The 18,357-nt window shown below is 44.9% G+C and overlaps 1 protein-coding gene and 2 long non-coding RNA genes across 3 annotated transcripts in view; all 3 read left to right on the top strand.

Annotated features, from left to right (window-relative positions):
* The window catches only part of CIZ1 (CDKN1A interacting zinc finger protein 1), a 34,944-nt gene extending 22,431 nt beyond the window's left edge, over positions 1-12,513 (top strand). The window contains exons 12-15 of the mRNA XM_081896438.1: positions 3,301-3,516; positions 7,148-7,205; positions 9,950-10,071; positions 11,804-12,513. Coding sequence (XP_081752564.1) covers positions 3,301-3,516; positions 7,148-7,205; positions 9,950-10,071; positions 11,804-12,109 — 702 coding nt within the window. The 3' untranslated portion in view covers positions 12,110-12,513. The remainder of the gene's footprint in view (positions 1-3,300; positions 3,517-7,147; positions 7,206-9,949; positions 10,072-11,803) is intronic.
* Positions 1-16,614, top strand: part of LOC309361595 — a 175,794-nt gene extending 159,180 nt beyond the window's left edge. The window contains exon 2 of the long non-coding RNA XR_014164545.1: positions 16,316-16,614. This is a non-coding gene — a long non-coding RNA (uncharacterized lncRNA). The remainder of the gene's footprint in view (positions 1-16,315) is intronic.
* LOC309361558 lies at positions 13,111-14,246 on the top strand. Its single transcript, XR_014164499.1, has 2 exons — positions 13,111-13,746; positions 14,104-14,246. It is a non-coding gene; the product is annotated as an uncharacterized lncRNA (long non-coding RNA).
* Positions 16,615-18,357: the final 1,743 nt, after the last annotated feature.

Here is an 18,357-nt window from a genome sequence, read left to right as displayed (position 1 = left end):
GATAAAACACCAGCTTTGGGTGCAGAAGGTTCAAGGTTCAATCCTTGGTAGGGCTATGAAATCCTGAAAATGAGAGAACCGCTGTCAGTCAGTGTTGACTACAGTGGTACCTTGGGTTACAGACGCTTCAGGTTACAGACTCCACTAACCCAGAAATAGTCCCTCTGGTTAAGAACTTTGCTTCAGGATGAGAACAGAAATTGCACAATGGCAGCAGGAGGCCCCATTAGCTAAAGTGGTACCTCAGGTTTAGAAGAGTTTCAGGTTAAGAATGGACTTCCGGAACGAATTAAGTCCTTAACCTGAGGTACCACTGTACTGAACTAGATTGACCAGTTATATTGTCTGACTCAACATAAAGGAGCTTCCTATGTTCCCAGACTTAATTGTCCATCTGCTTTAATATTATCTACTGTGACAGGCAGCAGCTGTCTAGGACAGTGGCTCTCAAAGGGTGTGTCATGTGCCACACTGGTGTGTCAGGAGAAGGATGGCAAGTGTGGCAGGAAAATTCAAGGACAATCAAAGAAACATTTAAACATTTCAGTGTCGTATAGTATGAGATTTTGTATTTGCAGAATATGGGTAAATTTATTTTCAAAATGAGAGCAAGAGCATCAAGTGTGTAGGAATGATTTGTGTTTTGTGTTCTTATGTAGCTGCCTTGCTTTATACTTTCTGGACGTCCCGTGGTCATATTATAAAGTAGTTGTGTTCTATGTTATAAATCAAGCACTGCTAGGAGTCCCCCCCCCCCAGTGTATTTCTTACCAATAAAAAATTTGGAGTAGCACAAACAAATTTTTATTCTTAAAATGTGAAACTTAAAACCATGGAGAGACTTGGTCTGAATAGAGACATTGGATTCTTATCTCATTTTTAGCCATCTCACCCCTTGCTTTTCCCTGTAAGACCATTGCAGTTGTTAACAGTCGTCAACAGGTTTACCACACCTATCAGCCAAACACCAATTCCCACCACCCTTCTGAGTAATACCCTCTCACTATATATGAGGGTCTGGTGACTTCGAGTATATCTGAGGAAGTGTGCATGCACACGAAAGCTCATACCAGTGACAAACTTAGCACTCTAAGGTGCTACTGGAAGGTTGTTTTTTTTTAATTTTGTTTCAACCAGAGAAAACAGTTTGAGAACCACTGCTCTAGAGTCTCTGGCAGGGGAAAGTCTTTCCTGTCACTTTCTACGTGGCCTTTTTTGTAACTGGAGATGCTGGGGATTGAACCTGGGAACTTTTGGAAGAAAAGCAAGTGTCCTAGCACTGAGCTATGGGCCCTCCCAGGAGAATATGCCGTCTGTGGGCTTTATGGCCTGTAGGTGCACAAGACTGCAAGGACCTGTGAGTTCTCTTGCTGGGACCCTGGCCTGTTTACTTTGATTAGATTTTTTACTTGCCCCTTTGTAGTAAGGGTCCCAGAATGGGTTAACAGCAATATAATCTTCTTTGGCCATCACTTGCGGCTGAGTAAGATTGTCTTTCATGAAAACTGTCTTAACAGTGTATCTGTAAGTGCCTGTGGAGGCCAATTCTGGATCCACACATCCTTCCACAGTGGGGACATACAGTACGTTTCTGGGCAGGAGTAGATCACAGTGAAGGTTTGCGAAACATGCCTTCCTCTTAGCTCGTTTCTCCATTTCGTCCTGAGTTCGAGCGTCTTTCAAAGTCCATGACACCTTTGGTAAAGGCTGCTCTCTAATTGAAGCATTCACAGGCCAGTGTTTCCCAGTTGTCAGTGTTTATACTACATTTAAGCTGTCGTTACCTGTCATGGGCCAGGAGTCCGCTTCACCTGCTGAACAGCATCCTGGAAAGGGAGAAGGCAGAGGGACTCCACCTGCAGCTGATTAACCTCCAGTGACACAGAGGAGAAGGCATTGATGAGAACCAGCTGGCTTCAGCCTTCTTAAACAGAGCTCTCAGCAGACAAGAGTTTCCATCTGGACTCTTGGCTTTGTGATCCTGACCTCTGAATGGTCTGACTACGTGCATTGATGCTTGCCCAACCCTCGGAACAGACTTGACTTTGTATTCTGACTCTGCCACGTCTGAGACTATTCCGTTTGTTTGGCCTCACACGTTACACCAGCTTCTTAGGGTGGTGGAACTACTGAGAGAGTACCCCGCTGCCCTGGGAAATATTAACACACACACACCAGAAAAAAAATGTCTACTGTTAGTCATCCTTGGGCTATCCCAGGAATGGGACACCTGTGGTGTTCCAGGGGTTGCTGGACTCCATGTCCCATCAGCCCCTTCCAGCATGGCCAGTACTCAGGAATAATGGGAACTGTAGTTCAAGAACCGGTGGAAGGCTATAGGCTCCCTATCCCTGGGCTAGACCAAGCTTCTGTCAGTCAAACGGAGCAAGTGGCTTCTGCATGTTAGTTTCACACTTTATAAACATTGTTTAAGGCTGTCTTGTTTACTTGCCCCTTGGTGGGATCCGTGTGCTAATAATAATAAGAGTAGCAGTAGTAATAGTAATAATAATAATAATAATAATAATAATAATAATAATAATAATAATAATAATAATTTATTATTTATACCCTGCCCATCTGGCTGAGTTTCCCCAGCCACTCTGGGCGGCTTCCAATCAAGTGTTACAAACAATACAGCATTAAATATTAAAAGCTTCCCTAAACAGGGCTGCCTTCAGATGTCTTTTAAAAGTCTGATAGTTGTTGTTCTCTTTGACATCTGGTGGGAGGGCGTTCCACAGGGTGGGTGCCACCACTGAGAAGGCCCTCTGCCTGGTTCCCTGTAACCTTACTTCTCGCAGGGAGGGAACCGCCAGAAGGCTCTCAGTGCTGGATCTCAGTGTGCGGGCTGAACGATGGGGGTGGAGACCCTCCTTCAGGTATACTGGACTGAGGCCGTTTAGGGCTTTAAAGGTCTGCACCAACACTTTGAATTGTGCTCGGAAACATAATGGGAGCCAATGCAGATCTCTCAGGACAGGTGTTATGTGGTCTCGGCTGCCACTCCCAGTCACCAGTCCAGCTGCCGCGTTCTGGATTAATTGCAGTTTCCGGGTCACCTTCAAAGGTAGCCCCATGTAGAGCGCATTGCAGTAGTCCAAGCGGGAGATAACTAGATCATGCACCACTCTGGAGAGACAGTCCGCAGGCAGGTAAGGTCTCATCCTGCGTACCAGTGTGGAATGCCATTACACTAGGGAGTGCAGGAAGTGGGTGGTGGGAGTTGCCCTTTGATCCTAGCCTCCTGAGAGACCTGTCCTTCCTGTCTCTCACCCTCCGTTTGTTGTCTCTGGCCAGGTGAAGTTGGGGGAGAAGGAGCAGGCTGGGCCAGAGGATTCTGAGGAGCTCATAACAGTCGATGCTGTTGGCTGCTTTGAAGATGACGAGGAAGAAGAAGAAGAGGAGGAGGAGGAGGAAGAGGAGGAGCAGCAGCAGCAGCAGCAGCAGCAGGGAAATGCTGGAGAAGAGGGAGCCTCTGGACAGCTGGATAAGGAAGAGTCTCTCATCAAGCAGGTATGTTTTCCAAGAAGGAGTGCAGCAGTGGCTGCATTGGATGTGCCCAACTGGCAACCGAAAAAGGCTCATTTGGTTGCTACAGTGACACTGGTTGCATGTCACTCAAAATCATGGTTTTCTGTTCCTTTAGCACAGTGTTTCTCAACCTGTAGGTCCCAAGGTGTTGTTGGACTACAACTCCCATCATTCCTAGCCAGCATGACAAGTGGTCAGGGATGATGGGAGTTGTAGTCCAACAACTTCTGGGGACCCACAGCAAACCATAATTCCTAGCTTGGTGTTACATTCAAACGGGGCCATTGTAGATTGCTTCCCACCAAATCAGAATATGAAATCTTGGTGTAGGAATCATGGTTTCTTTTTATTGTAATTTTTGGTATGATTTAAACATATTTTATATAGGTATATAGTTTTAATTCTGTCAATGCTTAATTGTTTTTTATTGGTTTTTCTATGTTTTTAGCAAATCTTTTTTTATAAAAAAAATCTATAAGCCCTGTTAGGGAAAAAGGCCAGGGTATAAATAAATATATTATCATCATTGTTTGGAGCACAACAAACCAGCCCTGAATTTGGATGTAACACTAAACCATGCATTATTGTTTGCTGCTCGTGCTATAAAAAGAGCTAAACAATAAAAGTATCACAAAAATAACAATTATTTAAAACATACAAAAAATTAAAATAACAATAAGCTAAAAACAAATTAAAACTTGGATCAACTTTCTAAACATCTGGGTTAGGCTTGTCGATAAACATTCCTTTTTTTTTTTTAGCAGACATCAAAAAATATAAAGTGAGGGCACCTTCTTGCTATCAATAGGCAGGGAGTTCCAAGGGGTGGGTGCAGCCACACTAAAAGATTAACTTCTTACAAATGCAGAATGGGAATTCCATATGTGGTAAGGTGATATCATAGGTCCTAATTGTAACTGAAAGGCCAGGGTGAACAGATTAATTTTTTCAGTGGTGACAGAAACCCATCTAGGTTGGCACCAGCTGACCCTGTGACGGAACCACATTCCACAGTCATGGTGCCACTACTGAGAACACCTTCAATCTGGGAATTGTAGCCTAGCAATATCTCGAGAACACTAGGTTGGCTGGCTCCTTCTGCTTCAAGACATTTAAATTCATCTTGGTCTCCTTGCTGGCCCTAGTAGGACCAACTTGGCCAGTTAGCCCTGGTGATCATTTGATGTCTACTGACTGGGTCCCGTCCCCCCCAATGACCCCTGAATTTTTGAATTTTATTGATATTGATGTTGCATTTTATGTTGTGTTTTATGCTGCTTTTAAGTCGCGTTTTAATCAATGTTTTATATATGCTGTTAGCTGCCCTGAGCCCGGTTTTTAAACCGGGAAGGGTGGGGTATAAATTATTATTGTTGTTGTTGTTGTTGTTGTTGTTGTTATTATACAAGGCTAGGTGCAGAGGTCATTAGTTGTCCAGTCTCACAGAACAGGCTGTCCTGGTTTATCCATTAGTGCTGTAGCATATCAGCACACCTGGTGCATTTAGGGCATTGTGTTTCCTGGTCAAAAAGCTTGGCATACATTCATGCTTTCCTCCAAGTAATGGAGTGCAGTGGACTCGCATCTTAACACAGAGGTTAGGTTCCAAAACCAGTGCATAAGGTAAAAATCACATAGAGCCCAAATTACTTTGGATTATCTCCCAGGTCTGGCTGCAAGGGGCCACTCCTTATTTGCAGCACCTCCCTCAGTCCCTGGTCCTTCCTTGAGCAGGAGATGGATCAGTGGAGATGGGAGAGGGTCTTGCCCACCTTTGTGCCAACTGCCGGCTGGCAAAGTGTGGGGGGGGGAGCTGCATGGGTAGGCCTTTCCTGTGTCTCCACAGTCTCCCCCAACTTCTGCATGAGTCTGCGAGCAGCCAGGTCAGTGGGAAGAACGTTGGTGACTTGTGGAATTCAGTTGGTAGTTCATCACACCTCATCCAGTGTGATTTACCAGCAGAGTATGTGGAGCCCCAGCAGAGACTAGAGGTTTCCTGCTCTCAGCGGAACAGCTTCTTCCAGAGTCCTCAGTTAAGGGGGGAAACTGCTCTCCCACAAGGTTCAAAGACAAGACAAAGCCAGACACCTCTGTCTACTAGATATAGTGCTTCTGGTCTCTGAAGTAAAGATACATGTGCAGAGAGACCCACTTGCACTGTCATCATGCTAGCTAATGCTGCTGTGTAAAGCCCACAGCTGCTTCTCCTGACTTTCACAGATTCAGAGTCAGACCCTGACAGCAAAGAGGGCAGGACATAGACAATATATCATGAAAACAATGCCCTAGAGAAGATTATATCCATCTCTACATTCCTGAACCAATGGCAGGGGGAATGACTCAACAAATGCTAGTGTTTTGCTTTCTTTTTTTACATATTTCTCATACGGTTGTTGTCCAGAATAGTTGGATTTACAAAAATAACCAAGCAAGTATTAGAAATCACCCCAGAACTGGCCCTACTAAACATATTCCAAGATAATAATGCCCACTCATATCACAAAGAACTCATAACCTACCTACTCTCAGCAACCAGAAACACCATAGCCAGACACAGGAGAGACCTGTCAGGAGTAAGCATGGACCAATGGTACCAAATAGTATGAGAAACAGCCTTACTAGAAAAATTAACCAGTAAACTGAAACTGACACAGGGACAAATAGAAGAAGACGCCTTCACCCCGGTATGGCTCCCCTTTATCACATACACAACCCAGCAAGACAACGATAAAAATCCACCAACAGCATACAAATCAATACGGCTAAACTGAACCAAAACACCCACCCCACTCACACATGAAAACAAAGACCACCACAGCCAACCACAAATGAACAGCCACACCCTAAGCCAACCCCAATCTCTCTCGCCACCAAAGGAACACAAGCGAACAGCAAAGAACCGTCACAAGGAACACTGACACCAGACCCTATATATTAAGTAAAATAGAAACATCATCACCTGACCCCACCCATCTTCCCCCCACTTCCCCCTTTTCTTCCTAATGTCTCAGCAAATCTGATTTGTAAAAATGTTACATGGAAAAAATACGAGAGAGAGACATTGCACATACTTTTGTAAATCAAGAATTTTTAAAATAGAAATACATTTAAAAAACAAACAAGTGCTGGTGTTGCTATGGTAACCCAGTGCACCTGACACCCTTATCTCAGAACATCCAGACATGAGGAATGTGCTCCTTAAGGCATGGGCCCAGGCACTGTGTAGTTTAACCCATTGTTCACATTACACCAGCAAGGGAGAGCGAGGAAGGCAGGCGGGTAGAAGGAAAGAAATGGAGGCTGGAATGGATCCCCACAGTTCCAGATGGGATCCTGGTAGCTGACTGCCTGTTACAGCATTCATGTAAATTCATGCATGTGTATTGGAACGTTCCTCCTGCTGCGTTGCAGAGTGTCTGGCTAGATGACTCTTGGAGAGCGGGATTTCTTCCAACTCTGGTTCTGTGATTTTGTGAAATGCTCTCGTGACCTCAACTTTAGTTTGCACAGGAGCTTCCCTTCACCGTGGAATGGATGAGCCTCGCTTGGGGTCCCTTCCAGCCCCACAATTCTCTTATTCCCATTTCTTGTTTCCATGCATGTTGGGCTGAAGGAAGCAGCACTGGAAGATTCTGGAGGGAGTGAGGAATACTGTCCAGATACCATTTATGGTAAGGAAACCATCACAACTGGCTTGGGGCTTTTTCGTCTTATTACTTCCTGGTGCTACAACCCCTCCATACCATATTTATGCTTTCTAAACTAGTATTTTGCCATTGCTTGAAATCTTGTAACTACCCTAGATTTAGAAATTCATTATAAAACAGGGACACTAAAGGCAATAGGCCCATAGATAACCTGTTTTTACTTTCAGGTCAGGCTCTTACAGTAGCTAATACTGAGGGAAGGATTTCAAAGTAAGATTCCCAATAGTTTTCTTTAAAACAGCAGATATTTAAGCTTTCTTTTTATTGTTATTTCTTCCTCCTCCAATACTGGATATTATTTAAACCATTATTTTAACATAGCCAATTTTGTTGCGCGATAATAACTGTTTTTTCTGGGTTCTGCCATACCGCTGCTGCTTGTGTTTTTTATACAGAGTTTTGGGCAGCTACCCTAAGTGGTTTTTTGTTCCATAGGAAATGCTGTATCAATCTCTGCCATTTTGACAGTATTTCAGGTGGAATACTAATGGAATGTTTAGGAGTATAAATAAATTCTGGGTAGGACAGTCGTTTTTACAGTAAATACTCTCCCATACCATGAGATAGATAAGGAATTCCAAAATTCCAGTGATTTCTCCCAACTCACAAAACAGCTTTTGGTAATTAATCTTTACTATATATTCTAATTTGTTTGTAACCCATATTCCCAGATATCTAATTCTGTGTTTATTTCTTCACTGTATTTTGGTTATCCATTCATTATCTCTTAAATTTTCATTTGAAATGTTCGGACCAAGCCACTCGTGATTTGTTGTAATTTATTTTATACTGTAACCTGTTATTCTCCTGTAACAAGATAATAACCTTATGACTTCTTTATAAGATTTCACAGGGTGAGGCGAAGGGAGAACCACATCATTTGGATAAAACATTACCTTAGTATTTAAAGAGCCATATTAGATCCCATGAATATGTACATTTTTGCTTATTGCTATAGCCAAACATTCAATAGAAATAGCAAAGATCAGAGGGGATAAATGACATCCCTGTCTAGTTCCTCTAGATTAATTGAAGAATTCTGACAACACTCCATTTGCCATTACTTGCGCTTCTGGGTGTTGATACAAAAGTTTGCCTCCCTCCTGCTAGTTTTGTCGGTCATTTCAATGGAGATCATATGTGTGCTCAGGAGGGTTGCAGCAGCAACACCTACTCTTTTTAATTTTAATTGTGTTTTTGCACTTTTCCATTTGTTCCAGTTGCTAGAAAGAGCTGCCTGATTATCAGCTGTGCAACTGAACTACAGTGAGCAGAAAGCGCTCTCTCTCTATATATATATATAAAAGCTTTCCTTATTTAACAAGAGCAACATTGCCTTTTAAAATATTAAATAAATCAATCCCCCTACCCTTTTTCACATATGCTGTAATGCTTCGACTTAAACAGGTATTACGTTTGGGGATTGCGCCTAAAGCCAAAATCGCGCATAGTCAAAGCACATTGGGTGCAATGCCAGGTGGGATTGCCAAAGTCCTTTTTCTCAGACACCCAACCCCTTTTCTGCCCCTTAATTTTATTTATTTATTATGTTTTTGCTAAGCACATAAAGCTGAATGTGCACAAGTTAAAAATGAATGTAAGTTGTGGGCTTCCTGTATTTATGCATCACACAATGCTTTATTGGGGGGGGGAGCTTTTATTAATTCATTTTGGTTCTGTTCAGTGTGATGTGTGACTTACCTTCCCCTCCCTCATTTCTTTTTTTTTTATAAAAATTTTTATTAAGATTTTTTACAGATACATATTTAACAAACAGAATAGGTTTCATAACATCCTTTCATTCTATTGTGGACTCCCTCACGTCTCCCGCTTCCACTTTCATCATTAAAAACGAATTTTTCCAAGCAAATTATCATCTTGTTTATGCTCTTAAGTGCAATATTTAGGTTAAACTCAAATAAAAAATTATAATTTAATGGTAGACAGTTATTTCTGCTCTGGCTTCCTTGTTAGGATTCAACCAAATTACAGTACTTTTGTAAATAAATCTTAAATTTCTTCCAGTCTTCTTCAACCCTCTCCTCTCCCAGGTCGCGGATTCTGCCAGTCATCTCAGCCAGTTGCATATAGTCCATCAGCTGCATCTGCCATTCTTCCAGTGTGGGTAGATCTTGGGTTTTCCAGCTCTTAGCAATAAGTATCCTTGCCGCCGTTGTAGCGTACATAAAAAATGTTCTGTCCTTCTTTAACACGTTCTGGCCGACCATGCCCAGAAGGAAGGCCTCTGGTTTCTTGGTGAAGGTATACTTAAATACCTTTTTTAACTCATTGTATATCATTTCCCAAAAGGCCTTCACTTTAGGGCAGGTCCACCAGAGGTGAAAGAATGTTCCTTCATTTTCCTTACATTTCCAACATTTGTTATCAGACGAATGGTATATTTTAGCCAATTTCACTGGGGTCATGTACCATCTATATATCATTTTCATTACATTTTCCTTCAGAGCATTACATGCTGTGAAGTTCAGCCCGGTGGTCCATAACCTTTCCCAGTCCTCAAACATAATGTTGTGCCCAATATCCTGGGCCCACTTTATCATAACCGATTTAACCAATTCGTCTTGTGTGTTCCATTTCAGCAGCAAGTTATACATTTTTGAAAGTACCTTGGTCTTAGGTTCTAGCAGTTCTGTCTCCAGTTTCGATTTCTCCACCTGGAATCCTAACTCCCCTCCCTCATTTCACAGGCCTGGATTTTCTGGTCCCTGTGGTAGGCTTCCTCTGTCGGCTGTGCCACAAATTCTGCCATAACGACTCTGCTGCCCAACTTGCCCACTGCAAATCCCTGATGCATTTTGAGAATCTCCAGGTGAGACCCTCTTCTGCCATGTCTGTCTGCTCTGCCCCCCCCCCCCCATGGCTCCTCCTGTGCGTCAACCTTTAGGCTCCAAGCTTCATAATTCCTTCCTATTACACCCCTGCTGTCTTGCCACTACAAACCTTTCCTCCAATGCCTGCTCTGTGCTTCTAGATCAGTGTCTGTCCCACTGCCTGACAGTCCTGCTGTGTCATATTGTCCATTCCGTCTGCTTTCCCAAGAGGAATGGTCCTTCTCTCCATTAAGGATCCTGGCCAACTGCATGTGACCAAATGGTTTATAAGGGGTTGATTCCAGACTAAGTTCTCTATGAGACAAGTTAGTTGTGATTTAAGGTAAAGGGACCCCTGACCATTAGGTCCAGTTGTGACCAACTCTGGGGTTGCGGCGCTCATCTCGCTTTACTGGCCGAGGGAGCCGGCATACAGCTTCCGGGTCATGTGGCCACCATGACTATGCCGCTTCTGGCGAACCAGAGCAGCGCACAGAAACGCCGTTTACCTTCCCGCTGGAGCGGTACCTAGCTGGAGCTGGGACCAAGCAACAGGAGTTCACCCGTCATGGGGATTTGAACCGCCGACCTTCTGATCAGCAAGTCCTAAGCTCTGTGGTTTAACCCACAGCGCCACACACGTCCCAAGTTGTGATTTAGGTTACGCTGAAATCAATGATGTGGCAGCTGTAGCTTTTCCTGAAGAGCAGAGACTTTGCATACAGCACTTGCATGTTTACTGCTTCTGGGATTGAGTGCTGTAATGCACAGACCGTGGGGTTGCCCCCGAGGAACGATTCAGATTTCAGGTTAACTCAGTTCCCATTCTCTCTTCAGACTAGTCTGAGTGTCTCTGTGTTACATTGGACAGTGTCAGTAACTGTCAAACTTGTTACGTGTGATGCTACCCATTTGGCAGCAAATGTACAGTGGAGAACTGGTGCATATTTCATGCTAAAACCTGAAAAATTATGCAGCAAAAATGCACAACCAGTTCTGCAGTAAAAGGTAAAGGGACCCCTGACCATTAGGTCCAGTCGTGGCTGACTCTGGGGTTGCGGCGCTCATCTCGCTTTACTGGCCAAGGGAGCCAGCGTACAGCTTCCGGGTCATGTGGCCAGCATGACTAAGCCGCTTCTGGTGAACCAGAGCAGCGCACGGAAACGCTATTTACCTTCCCACTGGAGGGGTACCTATTTATCTACTTGCACTTTGCCGTGCTTTTGAACTGCTAGGTTGGCAGGAGCAGGGACTGAGCAACGGGAGTTCGCCCTGTCGCGGGGATTCAAACCGCCGACCTTCTGATCGGCAAGTCCTAGGCGCTGTGGTTTAACCCACAGTGCCACCCGCGTCCCAGTTCTGCAATACCTACTATATAAATTTGGTCTTGCTTGTCACTAAGTCAAAGGGCCCTTAAGGACCCTGAAGTCTTCACTCCCCAACCACTGCAAATCTTACTCAGCACCACATCTCTTCTACACTCCCCACAGATTTATCTGAAGCCATGAGGATTAGCATGCATCTTTGGTAAAAATAAAGCACAGTGCTGGGTTGTGTTCCCCTGGGACTGCATCAGGGCCACTGGCTATCAAGCGTAGAGACCCTCTTGAGGGAGGAGTTGCTCCCAGCTGCTGTTGCACAGGTTTGCCCACCACACATTTGTGGGGCGGCATCCTCACACTGGGGACCAGATTACCAGTAACCTTGAATTCCTTTTATTTTCAATTGCAGCGGTACAAAGCCATGAGACTCCAGCCTGCTACTGCATTTGTGGACAAATCCAATAATCCCCAGCAGGAGCTGAGCGGCCTGCAGACTCCGACTCCTCCTGCTCCTGCTGCTTCTCCTGCTCCTGCTCCTGCTGCTTCTCCTGCTCCTGCTGCTGCTGCCCCTGCTGCTGCCGCCGCCATTGACAAGATGGATTGTAAAACAGAGGCTCCTAGTGTAGGAAAGCAAATCACGGTGTTAGTGGAAGCATGTCAGTCTTCAGGAGAAGAGGCTTCCACTGCAGAGCAGAGTCACAATTTGAATAGATGATGTGTGTGGAGCGCTGCCCATCGTGGAGGAGGTGAAAGGGCCATCTCCCGGCTGCTAGCAATAGCTCCTTGGCGAGACAGGCCGCTGCTGCTGTAGGGAAGGATCAGGACTTCCTGTGAAGGTGGAAGAGTTCCATGGTTGTAGGGAGGGTCTTGGCAGATGCTGGAGCAGGTGCATTTGCAAAAGGCTGAGGCCTGGGAAAGGAAGCGGACGCCCTCTTTTCATCACAGCTGGTTGGCTAGGTAGAGGGCCAGATTAAGCTGCCTATTTGGTGGGGGGGAGCTTAATTCGTTTAATTTTTTTTTCTTTTGCTGGAAAAGCCTTACTCCTTTTCTGTTCGTCCCCCCACCATCTTTTCCCCCTTGTCATCTCCTTTTAGAGAAATAAAAGTATGCTGTAGTTTTGTTGCTGTTTTTGTTCTGAAGGATTTAAGAGTGGGGTGAATCCAAGGCTTTGCATGTCTACTTGATAACAGGATTGCTGTGAGCATTTCACTTCGTGGCAATTCTTCAACCCGCTGGACCAGGAAAAGGACTCTGTAGAACAGCCTTTCTCAACCTTGGGTCTCCAGCTGTTGTTGGGTCACACCTCCCACCATCCCTAGTGGGCAGTCCCAGTAGTCAAGGATGGTGGGAACTGTGACCCAACAACAGCTGGAGACCCAAGGTTGAGAAAGACTGGTGTAGAGAATTCCTCCTCAAGTCATTTAAAGCATCCAGCTTATGATCTTCCACCTCAACTTCCTGCTTTTTAATAGAGCCACTAAAATATTTTGCATTTTTTGCAAATACAGTGTGGCGGGGGAAAGCTGGGTATTTGAGGAGTATGTGGCCCTCCATTTGTTAATTGGATCCCAACACCCCAGATTATTGGCTGTTCAGACTGGGGCTGGTGGGACTCCAGCTCTCAATAGAACCTGGTGTGTCACACGCTCCCTTTCTCCAATCTCAGATGTAACTGACACGTGCATTTTAAGCCTATGTTCATAGAAGCAACTCAGATTGTGAGTTCGAGCCCTACATTGGGCAAAAGATTATTGCATTGCAGGGGGTTGGACTAGATGACCCTCAGGGTCCCCTTCCAACTCTACGGTTCTATGTAATTTTTTAGCATTACATTGAAATGGGGCTGGATTAGAGTAGATCCCACTGAAACAGAACACCCACAGAGACTTTTTCCATAATCACTCTTGATTTATTAAAAGTTGCATCTTTAGAAACGTTGGAGGTTATTCAGAGTAAAATTGGTCTTATCGTGAGATTACAGTGATAATTAGACATTTCACAGGCTTGAAAGGCTGACACAGAGTTAGAACTTCATAGCAACAAACTGACATCATTCCCAAGTGCAATGACTGAAGAGTCCAATCCCATTGTGATCCGGAAACATTGCTAATGCCATGGATCTCCCATCGGTTGTTGGACCTCAACTCCCATCATGCCTGACCACTGGTCCTGCTCACTGGGAATAATGGGAGTTGTGGTCCAACAACAGCTGAAGACTCAAGTTAGAAAAATACTGGTCATCTACAGGTACTGGCTTCTTTGTAGAGCAAGGATGAGGAATCCCCAGCCCTCCAGTTGTTGCTACACTATAATCCCCATCATTCCTGGCTGGGGCTGGTGGGAGTTACAGTGGTGCCCCGCAAGACGAACGCCTCGCAAGACGAAAAACCCGCTAGACGAAAGGGTTTTCCGTTTTGGAGGTGCTTCGTAAAACGAATTCCCCTATGGGGTTGCTTCGCAAGACGAAAAAAATCTTGCATCCCCCTACGGGTTTTTTCGCTTTTTTCGCCCTTTTCTTAAGCCGCTAAGCCGCTTATCAGCTGTTCCACTGATAAGCCGCTTAACAGCTGATCGCTGGAAGCCGCTTGACAGCTGTAGCGCTAATCCGCTAAGCTGTCAATGGGCTTGCTTCGCAAGACGAAAAAACCGCTATACGAAGAGCCTCACGGAACGGATTAATTTCGTCTTGCGAGGCACCACTGTAAAGAGTCCAAGAGTAGCTGGAGAGGGCTTCAAGTTCCTCATATTTCTTCTCTTGAGCCACAACCAGGAATTACTAGAGAAAAGTGGGCAATGCTTTTACACAAATCACTAAATCAGGAGTGTGCCACCCAAGATTGGGGGCGGGGGGGCAGTGAAAGACAAACAACAAATGGAGGCCAGATGCAACATATTCCATACTTAATCCACATTTATCTTTTCTTAGAAATAGTAAACCTAACCATTTTGGTAAACAGTGGATTCGTTTAGTACAGCTTCAGAAGATTACAAACATGTCAACACCATGATTCAGCTGAGAAAGACTGGTCCTAAATACTCTTACTGCAGAGTACACCCTGTTGCAGAAGGTATCTGTGGGCCATAGCCCAAGTTCTGGAGGACCACTTAGTTTCTTCTAGGATTATTGCAAAGAATACCGGGTGTTTTGGGCTGCAGGGGTGCCCATCCCCAAGCAGGAGTGACAGTGGCGTAGCATGGGAGGTGCGAGGGGGCCGGCCGCACCGGGCACAACATCTGGGGGTTAGGGTAAGGATGCGCAAATCCACGGGTTAGGGGGCGCAAATTACTTGCCTTGCCCCGGGTGCTGACAACCCACACTACGCCACTGAGGAGTGATGACCCAGCAAGGGGAAAACAGTTGTTCCTAGCCATGCTAGATGACTAGACAAAACATCTAAAGTGTTTCAGCAAATTTCTGGAGCGACTGGATGGACTTTATAGCAGGGCTGGGTGGTCATTCACTGCAGCCTTATTGACCACCTTCTGGCCAGTACTACCTGTAGGTGTTGGATTCTTCAATGGGGTTCCCAGCTTGGGGGATCTCTCTGGGCTTTCCTGATTGCCTCACTCCCAAGTAGCCTGAGGACCAGCCTGAGCTTGGTGGCAGAGGTTTCTCCTCAGGATTTAGGGGAGGCAGGCTGTAGATCCACAAGGGAAGGACCAGAACGTGGATCCATCTCCTTTTCAGAGCTGCAGAGGTCTGTGGCCATGACACTAGCTTGGGTGGACCTTGGTTGAAGTAGAATGTTAGTACTACAAATAAGAAATTTCGTAACAGGATAGATAAAGAGGATCATTTAATTATTGTTTAATTGATAGTTAAGAAGTACAAGGAGTACACAGGTTGATATTAAATAATGGAAATAAAGGACCATGAGCCATGCAGTTAAATTCTAAATTGGATCAGTTGCTTTACCATTGTGATGGGGAACCTGGCAGATGTTGCTGGACTCTCTTTTTTCCTGGGCACACTCCATGCCAGCTGAGGCTAATGGGAGCTGTCCAAAACATCTAGATGGATATCAAATTGGGGAAGGCTTCTATATAGCAAGATTTCATAAAGACATTTCATAAAGATAGATAATAAAGGAAAGCATGCCAAATATATACACTGTCTGGCAAAAAGATACAAAGCCTAGATGTAAGAACGAAATGGCAGTATGAATAATATACACTGTTGAGTTGCAAATTTAACTTAGTTTAATTGGACGCGGGTGGCGCTGTGGGTTAAACCACAGAGCCTAGGGCTTGTGATCAGAAGGTCAGTGGTTCGAATCCCAGCTACAGGGTGAGCTCCTGTTGCTCAGTCCCTGCTCCTGCCAACCTAGCAGTTCAAAAGTACGTCAGGTGCAAGCAGATCAATAGGTACTGCTCTGGTGGGAAGGTAAACGGCGTTTCCGTGTGCTGCTCTGGTCCGCCAGAAGCGGCTTAGTCATGCTGGCCACATGACCCGGAAGCTGTACACCAGCTCTCTCAGCCAATAAAGCGAGATGAGCGCTGCAACCCCAGAGTCAGTCACAACTGGACCTAACAGTCAGGGGTCCCTTTACCTTTATCTTTTAATGGTCACATTTGCACCATTGCTTAGGGGAAAACATGGAAAAAGTAATCAGTAGGAAATTTAATTTAAAAAGAACAATGACTGAAACCAACCATACCCACAGCTTTATCACCAAGCTGTGGTGTGTCTTAATTTTAAATCAATCTGCATATTCAGTGATGTCAAGGGTCAGCAAGCAGCACTGAAAAATGTATAGACGCAACTGATGACGCGTGCGGGCACTAGTAAGAAAAAAGGTCAACCAGAGTCATCTCTACCACTACCCTATAACTGAATTCAGTGGGACTTGCTTTGTGGGACTTAGCTGTGCGCGCACACCCCCCCCCCAAAATATATATATATAGATATATACAGATTAAGAAGAGTTGCATGGCCTGTTTTGAATCTGTGTGGGGCAGGGCCTGAGCTCAATGTTGGAACATGTGTATTTAATTCAGAAGGTCACAGCTCAGTCTCTAGGATCTCTAGATATGCCTGGAAAAAATTATCTGCCTGAAACCATGGAAAGCTGTGACACAGTGCAAGGCAACCTCCCATGTTTTGCATTTTTGAAAAACCATGCGTTCTTAATATGTCACATTCCTAAATAAGCATGTGTTGCCACAGGGCATCTCAGTGAGGCTGAGCCCCTGGGGTTGTCTCCAGTGTTCGCCGTTAACTCAGAGTAGACCCACTGAAAGTGATAGCTATGACTTCCCTAGCAACATACATTTCAATGGGTCTGCTCTGAGTAGAACTTACTTGGACACAACCATTAAGTTGTTTGTGTTGGTCTCGCCCTACAAAGCACAGGCCCAGGAGATTCCCTCCCACCCACCGTCTAAATCTGAACAGAGTCTTGCTTTATATTACAATATTTCCTAAAGCCTGTCCACGCCAAGCCAGACTCCTCAATCCTGATCCCTTGTTCAAAATGCAGCAAGACGCTATCTCCCACCCCAGGCCAAAAAATGGTCTTATATTCAATCTTTTGGTTGCAACAACAACTTGACAGCTCAATTTGTTTTCCATGTTAAATGGCAGGGCTCCCATTTGTAACACCACAATTTTAAAATACTTAATAACTGTGTGATGTTCTATTAATATTCTCTGGACTGCATTTAGACCCAACCATCACTTGTGGGCTTGTGGTTGGGTGTTTTGAGTCATGAGGATAAACCACATGGCAGTCACCCTTTTTCATAAAAGGGAACCAAACACTCCTTTTTGTCTCTGGCCAACTTATTTTACGAGGGAAAGGAATGACCCTGCCTATCTCATGGCTGATTTTATTGCTGAACAAGCTATGTTTCCTTTATTGATCAAAACAAAATAAAATGCAGTCATACCTCGGGTTATTGACACTTCAGGTTACACGTTTTCGGGATACAGACACGCCGAAACCCGGAAGTACTGGAACGGGTTACTTCCGGGTTTTGTCACTCAAGCAGATATCTTTTGGTATCTGAAGAAGTGTGCATGCACACGAAAGCTCATACCAATAACTAACTTAGTTGGTCTCTAAGGTGCTACTGGAAGGCATTTTTTATTTTTTTATTTTATTTATTTTGTTTCGACTACGGCAGACCAACACAGCTACCTACCTGTAACTACTGCTTTCTTGATAAATGGATGAGATGAGACAAGGAAGGAGCTGCCCTTTACAGCTCAATATCAAGAGCTGTTCTCGCCCACCCCCCTTAATATAAATGTTTGCTTCAAAGTAAAAGGAAAATAGGATTTTAAATCAGAAGCACTGCCCATCGTGGCAAACAAGATACAACTCCACAATGTGCACATCAACATTGTAAACTTTGGCTGCTTTTAAACCTGTTTATTGCCATCCCTTTGGCAAAGGAATTCTGGGTAATCTGGTATGGGTGCCAGTCACTCACTGCAGTCTATAATGAAATGAAGCAGGTTACTGAATTTAGAATTCTGCACATCCAGCGATTGCTATACCAAAGAACTAATGCCAGGAAATAAGCCTTGCAATGATGAGCATGTGTGCCAATGCAATCGCCATCCCGGAAAGCTCATCAACTACTATTCCCTCCTAATTTAAAGGTGTTTATAAGAGACAGAGGGCTAATAACCAGGGCCATCTTAACCATTAGGGTTAGTGGCGCCCTGCGCCATGGCGCCCACCAATCAGGGCACCCAGCAGGGGGAGTCCGGGACCGATCAGGAACAGCTGTGAGGGCATGCTGGGCAGTGGCGGCGGCAACAGCAGCGATGTGCAAAGCTGTGCGGCGCCCTTCTCCCTCCTGCCCGCCCCGCAGCAGTAGCAGGAAGGGTGGGGAGGGGCACCGATAATGTTGTCCCCCCCCCCGTCACTTCCATTGAGGAAAAAGGTGGAGGAGGGATTCATTCAGATTTGGGGTGGGAGGGGAAAGCTGTGGGGGGGGTGCACTACCATTAGG

The sequence above is a fragment of the Podarcis melisellensis genome, assembly GCF_964234715.1.
Source record: "Podarcis melisellensis genome assembly, chromosome: Z".
NCBI classification, from domain to species: domain Eukaryota; kingdom Metazoa; phylum Chordata; class Lepidosauria; order Squamata; family Lacertidae; genus Podarcis; species Podarcis melisellensis.
The sequence above is the reverse complement of the archived record's forward strand: the minus strand, read 5'-3'. Positions and strand labels throughout refer to the sequence as shown.